Consider the following 8,513-nt stretch of genomic DNA (forward strand, 5'->3'; position numbering starts at 1 on the left):
GGAATGTTTATTATCCATCCACAATTTATGGAATAGCTTCAGATTTTTGTAAATGCGCTTAGCTTGCGAGAGTTAGAGGGGATGATCAACAACACTTTTATTTCTGTGCAGTGTACATGAAGCTAAAGCTAGAAGATTGTTAGCATAACAGCATAGAGACTGGAAGCAGAGGGAAACAGTTTGTTGTAGTTTTACGGGGAGTTTTAAGGGACTATTTCACAGTAACTTCTCTACAGACAACAGGAAGTCACTGCACCCAACCAATAAATAGTTCCAACATATATAACTACCTGAAAAACCACAATTTATTCTTTCAACTTTTCTTTTTATTTAACGTTACAGATTAAACAAAGAAGACACAACAAGTTTATAAAATAGCTTTAGAGCTAACTGTTAGCTGTTTCCAGTCTTTCTGCTACGCTAAGCTAATCGCCTCCTTGGTCTCGCTTCATACTTTATGCAAAGAAAGTTATAGTGGTAGCAATCTACCCATCTAATTTTCATCCAATTAGCAATTAACTATATTTCTCCAAACTTGCCTCCAGAAATATATTTCTGGAGGCATTGCCCTCCATGGCCCTCAACATGGCAAAGGCTGGGCCAACGGCTTACAGCTAACCACGCTAACAGTGCAAACAACTATAACAGTGCTGACAGAGCTGAGTTTTTACCTTTGGGGAGAACCGGAGGGTGGGCCCTACGCTTCGCAAATAAGGTCGAGGGAGGGTGGGTCGTCCACAAATGTTAATTATCCACATTCAACCACACAATAGTGCAACAACTGCATATATCATGATACATAATTAAGACCAAACAGCACAGACATACCAAGAAAAGGCATGTTATCATAGTTATCTTAATGAAGGAGATGTCCTCTTTTAGGTCTTGGCAAAACTCGCAGTATGCCACAGGATTTGTTCCGTGCTGGAATAGGTAAAGTATGAGCTCTGGTGTGATATGGAAGGCCTTTTTTTTGCCCTTAACCTAATGGCCTTGTCTGTCTGCCTCCCTGGCTGTAAACTAATATATCCTCTATTTTACATATTTAAATACTGAAGCCTGGTCAAGACACAGGTAAAGTGTACAATAATAACCAATTATGGCTAGTTTGTTTGTTGTAAAGTGAAGTCTAAAGCCTGTTGATGTATTCTTTTAGCTTGTAAAAAAGTTATTTCTCGTTCAGCTGCAGAGACAGATCTCCTGTTGGATGCGTTTCTCTCAAACTAGAGAAGAAACTGAAATGGGAATAGAGAGGATTCAGGGCTCCCACAGATTCCATCGGCTGCAGCTCTTTATCTGTCTTTTGCAGCATTGCCTCACTCTAAATCCTCTTTTCTTTTTTTTTTTCTCATCGAGAATCAGGCAGCTTGTTAGGTGGTTGGTTCTTGTTTTCTATATTTGGACTCCTCTCTCGTTGCAGAATGACCTTGATGCACTTGGTTTGAAGGATTCAGCTTCCCCCTGAATAATAAAGAAAGGGTCCTCCATGCTCTGTGTGTAACACCAGCCTGCTCCCCTGCCTCCCCTCAGACCAACTTAACTCATCCTCCCTGACCTCTTTAACCTTGGGAATGGATCTCAAACCTCAGTCCTCTGTATAGGATTCAATGCATCTTTTCACTTCACCCTCCCTTTAAACACACTGGGATTTGAAAACTGTCTGTTTCCCCCTTTTTCCCGGGGGTAGAACAGTCAGAATAGATTGAAAGAATAACACACGCAAGGAATCCTATGAGGATTTGTTTTGAGATTCATGCCAAGTGCTTTTCCTCCTTCAGCCTGAATGACTCTCTCTTGTGTGTGGCACTGTGCAGATGAGTTTAGTCCGTACATGGGCAGGAGGACGTCCAGCTCTCTGTCTCTGACCAATGGGGCAGGCTCTTCCAGGGGGAAGCCTCCGGATCTCAGTCTGCACCTCCGAGGAAGAGGCTCCTGAAGGCTCCCAGCCTCGCCGAGCTGGACAGCTCCGACTCCGACGTCAGTATGCGTTCATTTGTTTGTGTGTGTGTGGGATGGATTTGTAGAAATTTCACCTGGCATGTGCAGAGCAAATAACGGTTGAAGTGTTTGTGTATTCCACGCATTCAGGATGAGATTTTTGGGCGCAAATCAGCAAGCAGCTCCAGCGTGGCTACATCTTTGATGGATGATACGTCCCCGGAGTGTGCTCTGGGGAAGAAAAGTGAGTCAGGAATTATTTCTACATCCCTGTCACAGCTCAGTCGCCTCCTCAGCTAAACCATACACTGACTATGATGAATGAGTTTTCATCTTACAGCCTCGCAAGTCAGAGATTTTCCTTTTTTTTCTTGCTGTTTATAATCAGAAGTTCTTGAGCCTTGAATAAGCCAATGGAATATTTCCAGTTAAGCTGCCTCCTTGTCTCACTTTCACCTCTCTTTCCTCTATAAACACCAGCTCCCCCCATGTTCCTGCCCATCTCTTCTACACCCCAGCCAGAGAGGCGTCAGACCCCCCAGAGGAGACACTCCATCGAGAAGGAGACTCCGACCAATGTCCGACCGTTTCAGCCGCCATCCAAAAAGAGCTCCAAGTCTCTGGTGAGTCAGCCATCTTTACTGCATATAACAGGCAGTACTCTCTGGTGCAAAGGTGGAAATTTCAGAAACTGCAGTTCCTCAAATGGCCACTTAAGGCTGGCTTTAAAGTCAAGTCAATCCCCATCGTAATATGCACAACTTTACAGCAGGAATTAACATTTTATAGCCTACGAAAACAATTTTGGTCTCTATAGCAAATATCTTTGTTCATGACAACCATTCGGGGGGTGACTTTTTATTTAAGTCACAAGTTTAATTTATATTAAGGCTGAAGTTAGTGTAACCACTTTAAGTCACAGGTAGATGCCGTACCGAGTCGCTGGCTGCTAGCTGTCTCCTTTGTAGCGTCACCATGCCTCAGTTCCATCGATGATCCACCTCTTTGCCCATTTTAGACTAAGGCTGTGTCGTCACTGCCAAGATGGCGACAGCCGGAGACACCCACAACGGCTCTTCAGAACCTCATAGGTGACGTCACGGAGACAACAACCATATTCCATACAGTCTATTGTATATCCTCAGTAGATGAAACCCATCATGAAAAAATACTAGGTCCCAAAACGTTTTGAAAAAAAGTGGCATGATTAGGGTTTCATTGTTTTAAAAATTGTTTGTAAGAGCAGTTGCAGTTAACTAACAAACAAAAAGAGTGGTAATCTGGCAAAATAACATAAGCAGTATTCAAATCAGTGTGACAGTATTCATCGTTTGTGTACAGAATGTTAACATAATTAGACCTTACCTTTGTGAGCCGGATGAGATGTTATTTCATTCTACTGTACCCTTGCCCTGTGAATAGTATGAATGACAATGTTAATCTTGATCTATTGGAGCGGATTACTGTGGGCTCTTTGAGGACAGTGTAGTGTGGCAAAGTTTTAACTCAGCCCCGGCCACAGATCCTCTCCAGTAACTTAATAAGCGAGACAAAGGGACAAAAAGCATTATGATGCTCACAGAGAAGCAAAATGAGAAGGGCCTGACATGAAACAGTCATTGTCATCTCTCTTATCCTTTTATTTGCGTGTGTCTTCCTAGATTTCTTCTTTTTCCATTTTTTCCATCACCATATCTGCTGTGTATGCTGTTCACGTTATCTGCTGGTGTGACTTCGTCAAACTGCAGGAACCTTCTTTCGTTCAGGTTGGGATGATAGCTTCGTATCGTCCCAGGATCTACCTCCTCCGCCCGTCTCCCTCCGCTCTACACACTTTGCAGAGCTCCCATCCTATCGAGGCATTTGCGTTGGGGTTGATGAAGGCGGGGTTTGCTCTGTGCAGGGCTGTTTACGTCAGAGGAAGAGAGTCGGCCAAGGTTTGCCAGTCTCCCTCAGTCCGTCCTGGCATAATAACTGTAGCTTCCCATCCGCTCCTAATGCTTCCCGCTCCACCAGTAGAGGTCATTCACCTATAGAGCAGGCTGCTGCCATTGTAGGCAGAGGACAAACTGCTTTTTATCTGAGGTGTGATCACATAGCTAGTGAACAATATCATTAATCTAATAATCATTCACTTCACGGCTTTGGAACACATTTTAATTCTCCACCACAAGTAGGTAGCTTCAGCTAAAATTCATCTAAATCTGCTCTACATATCATCTCTTTGCTGCTGACGGGATGCAATTATAATAAAAATGTCTATTTTGACCTCCTTTTTTTGCTTTATTTGTGGCACTATAGATGACAAGAAGACACAGTTTATGATCCTTTTTTTCCACATATCTCTGAAGATATTACTTTTTTTCTTTTGAAGCTGTCTGATGCTTCCTCCCTTCTTGCCTCTGGTTCCCGACAAAACCGAAACCAGTTCAGTACATTTGCGGTACTATAATGTACAACCGCAAAACCCCTCAACAACTGGTACAGCAAAAGCTTTATTTCACAAAGAGCATTTCCGTTACATTTTTAATCAGAGCTAAACTGACATTTCAGACGAGTTGTTGTCAAGTATATGTTGACTCTGCAGCAAACGCCATGTCTGCTGGCTCGATTCAATCATGTGTGAGTCTGAAAGAGCACAAAGATCTCTCCCCCTGCAGCATCACTGATGGTGTCCAGCAACCTCTGCAGCAAACCAGTTGAGCCTCTGCAACAGGACGTCTAGAGCGTAACCAGTCCGACCTTTTCCTGGATAGACAGGACCATGGCGTATCAGATCGAGAGGGAGAAGGCAACCTGACGGAGCATGGCGGACAGAGCAGTGGAAACCTCAACGGCTGTTTTACTGAGCTGCTCGGAGGGCGTTTTGAATTGAAGGAGTTGTTTGGAGGAGGCAACCAGAAGCCCTGCATGACTTTTGGAACCACCTCGAACATGTTGCTCATCAGTTTATAATTCTGAGGTTTAACTCCATCTGAAATTGTTTACAGTCTAAACAACAAACAAATCTCACACACCCTGATGTGTCTGTAGATGCCTCGGCGTCCTTCAATAAACTCCATGAATATTTTGTTGCTGTAAATGAAAAAAAAAAACAGCGGCAATGACATCTTCACAGCGATAGACTTGAGAGTACTCAAACACAGCTGATCCACCAGATACAAATGAACAGTCTGTGTTCAGGTGGAAAAGTGTCTTGAAATTATATTCCAGAACAAACACAGACAGATTTCTGTACAGTCTCCGTGGGAACGCTCCTCTGAGACAAGCATTGTGAGGAACTCTGCTGCAATCATGTCCTCCCATCACTCCAGTTGTTTACGCATCATGAGCCCTCTCTTTTTTTTCTTCAGCAAACAATGAGAACACTTTAAGCAGTCCGGACCCACGCAGACTGCTCTGAAAGGTGCAGAGGGATGGCTGTTTGTGCACTGAATGATAAACACAGAGCCCTGAGTGTTGGATCCGCGTTTGGCCAGGGATAACCCACAGCTCTGTATGTGTGTGTCGTTGCAGGAGGAGTTCTGTTTCCCTGTAGAGTGTCTGTCTCTGACGGTGGAGGAGGTGATGCACATCAGACAGGTGCTGGTTAAGGCAGAGCTGGAGAAGTTCCAGCAGTACAAAGACATCTACAACGCTATGAAGAAGGGAAAGGTATCTTCTTCTTTGTGTCCGACCCATTCTGTCTGTGTCATGTACAGAATAATTCACTGAGAAGATGCAGTTGTAACATCCTTAATGAATGTTGTAGCAAATAAATCTATCAACTAATTACATTGGGTCAAATTGTGGACGTTAACATTAATTTCTTGTTATTTCAACGTGTTCTTTATCTGTTTTTTTATTGCAGCTTTGCTTCTGTTGTCGAAGCAAAAGGTTTTCCTTTTTCACCTGGTCCTACATCTGCCAGTTTTGCAAAAAGTAAAACACCTTTGATAATTATCTTTTGTTATTCAAAATGAAAATGATACGAATGAGTGACCGGTTTTATTCATCACTTCCTCCAAACTTTTCTCCCTTTCAGGCCTGTGTGTGCGCAGTGCTGCAAAAAGGTGAGTCAAAGCGGATAAATCAATCAGCCAATCAGCTGCCGGTACAGCATGAAATCCTATTACTTTATTTGTTCAGTCAGCTGACAGTAATGTGATGCCATTTAAAAAAAGTTTAATTTTACTCTACTTTAGAGAGCTTGCCTATTACTTTTAAACAATGTGAGTCCAGTTAAGTGAGTTCAAATTCATTTTAAAATAAGGGCACTTACTGTTAAAGGTAAACCTTTGTCCAAACTCACTGTGAATAAAACATTATGGCAGGATTTTGAGTTTGTGAAGTTTTATGAAAAATGTACACCTATAATATTCATCAGTATTCTTTCTCAGTTACCAATTAGCTTTTTGTTATTACCATTCATGTCTTCCCTCTCCATCAGATGCGGCTGCCATCCAAACCTTACTCCAGTTTGCCAATTTACTCCATCGGCTCGACCAACACTCTCCCCAGGGAGAGGGTAAGTGCCATCGCTGCCATAGGACAAGGGCTGTCTGTGGCTGGAGGGCCGGGGCCGTCGGCCGTGGGAGGGGCAACTGCGCCCCCCACTTTGAAAGGAGAAACAACAGGGGCATCTAAAATAGCTGGAAAAGCCTCTGGAGCTGCAGCTGCTGCTAAATCTGAGAAATCGTCCAGTAGCCCACAGCGCCACGGGATTCACAAGACCATGTCCAAGTAAGAGCTATGAGCACAATACTTCTGACTATCAGGAGTGCATGTTGTATCATAACTAATTATTTTGTGGAGAGTTTGTGTGATATTGATACAGGGGCCCCTAAGACCAAAAACACAAACTGTTAATGAGTAAAATATATTACACATGCAAATGCTAAAACATGTAGCAAAGTTGAAAACATATATGCTTATAATCACAAAATACAAAAAAATACAAAAAAATACAAAAAAGCACAAAAAAACACAAAAAAACAAAGAGGCATTCAATCAGTAGCTGCTGTTGATATCCAGTCTGTATCTTTAGATAATAGTGCACCGTCACTGTGACATCTAGTGGCTGAAAAATACTATGATCAGAGCTAGTAAAAGATACATAACATTTTTATTAATTTTATTAACTGATTGGAAATAATGGAAAAATTGCATTAAACAAATTTTTTACTAGGATATTGGTGTTTAAAGGGACCGGCAAACTCAGCAACTGACATAAAAAAAAAAATCTAGATTGATAAATAGCATGACAGGTAAGAGGATTTGGGGTTGACTTAGTATCTTTCATAAACACAAGTGCTTTAAATGCAAATGAAAAAAATTAAAGTAAGAAAAAACATGCTAAATGCCATCAGTTAATTAAATAAAAAGCATTTTTTTGTAATTAGGTTGAAGGGATCCTTTACAAAATGCGTCAATGCCCACATAAACTGCATAGTTTGAACAATTAGTCAAAAGAAACGAAACTGTAGAAACACAAACAATAGTGATCCTGTTCATGCCGAGCTTGTCCTCCTGTTCCGTTCAGGCTTACGAAGCACGGCTCTTTGAAGTCCCACGAAGAACTGGAGCTTCCATCGGAGCTGACGGAGGACTGGGCAACCATGGAGGTGTGCGTGGACTGCAAGAAGTTCATCTCTGACATCATCGCCTCCAGCAAGCACAGTCTGTCGCTGGCCACCAAGAGGGCCCGCCTAAAACGCAAGACCCAGTCCTTCTACTTGTCCTCCCCGAAAGGAAGGGAGGACTACCGGCCCTCTGAACGAACAATCAAGGAGATCTGAATCTCCTTCTCTCTCTCTGGCTGCTTCCAGCTCCTACGGCACAATTACAAAGACTCAACACTGGATGTGATCTTACTGTACATGTACACTTCAGTCTGATAAAGCTCAAAGTCCGAGTAATATGAACCTCAGTGGTTGACAGTGTGTTTTTTGTGGCTGTGTCCTGATCGTGTACAGCTCCTTCAAACAACAGCATACTGTAAATCTGCCAATCTTTTTTTTCTATTTCCATATCATAGATGATCCTTTAATCTCTGGCCACAGACTTTTGAGCCAAGAGACAAGAATTGTTGTGATGTCAAAGTGGAATGACTTCCCTTCAACTCAAATGGAACAACAGCGCAATCCAACCCAACTCACGTTCAAATCGATAAGCACAAGACAGACGAAGGACTTGCGTGTGTTTGACCTCCTCAGTCACCGGCACTGCAGAACACACAAGGCCTGCAGAGAGACCATATTATAACGGAGACACTCAAAATATGGAATATTAAACTGTACATTTTGTATGGGTTTTCTTTTCTTTCTTTTTTTTTTTTTTTTTTTTTTTTTTTTTTTTTTTTTTTTTTAAACATATGTGCGTACAGTAAATGAATGTTCGATGAAGGCACAATCAGTTTTGTTTTTTTATTGGGAGTATTATTTTGAGACTCTCCCCTACTTTCCCCCACACCAAGCGTACTCAAATGCAGGCTTCAGTTTTTCTTGAGGAGTCTTTGTTTTCACATCAGTTTGTTTTTTTTCAACACATTTAAAATCTGTTTTCATGCAGACTTAGTGCCAAATATTAGCATCTTT

At 42.1% G+C, this 8,513-nt stretch overlaps 1 protein-coding gene across 1 annotated transcript in view; it reads left to right on the forward strand.

The window, feature by feature from the left end:
- The window catches only part of spire1b (spire-type actin nucleation factor 1b), a 40,605-nt gene extending 32,349 nt beyond the window's left edge, over window positions 1–8,256 (forward strand). Inside the window, 10 exon segments of the mRNA XM_054621373.1 lie at window positions 883–933; window positions 1,815–1,886; window positions 1,889–1,977; window positions 2,089–2,182; window positions 2,419–2,561; window positions 5,455–5,592; window positions 5,789–5,859; window positions 5,963–5,990; window positions 6,368–6,660; window positions 7,460–8,256. Coding sequence (XP_054477348.1) covers window positions 883–933; window positions 1,815–1,886; window positions 1,889–1,977; window positions 2,089–2,182; window positions 2,419–2,561; window positions 5,455–5,592; window positions 5,789–5,859; window positions 5,963–5,990; window positions 6,368–6,660; window positions 7,460–7,715 — 1,235 coding nt within the window. The 3' untranslated portion in view covers window positions 7,716–8,256.
- The last annotated feature ends 257 nt before the right edge of the window (window positions 8,257–8,513 follow it).

The sequence above is a fragment of the Anoplopoma fimbria genome, chromosome 20 (genome assembly GCF_027596085.1).
Source record: "Anoplopoma fimbria isolate UVic2021 breed Golden Eagle Sablefish chromosome 20, Afim_UVic_2022, whole genome shotgun sequence".
In the NCBI taxonomy this organism is placed as follows: Eukaryota; Metazoa; Chordata; class Actinopteri; order Perciformes; family Anoplopomatidae; genus Anoplopoma; species Anoplopoma fimbria.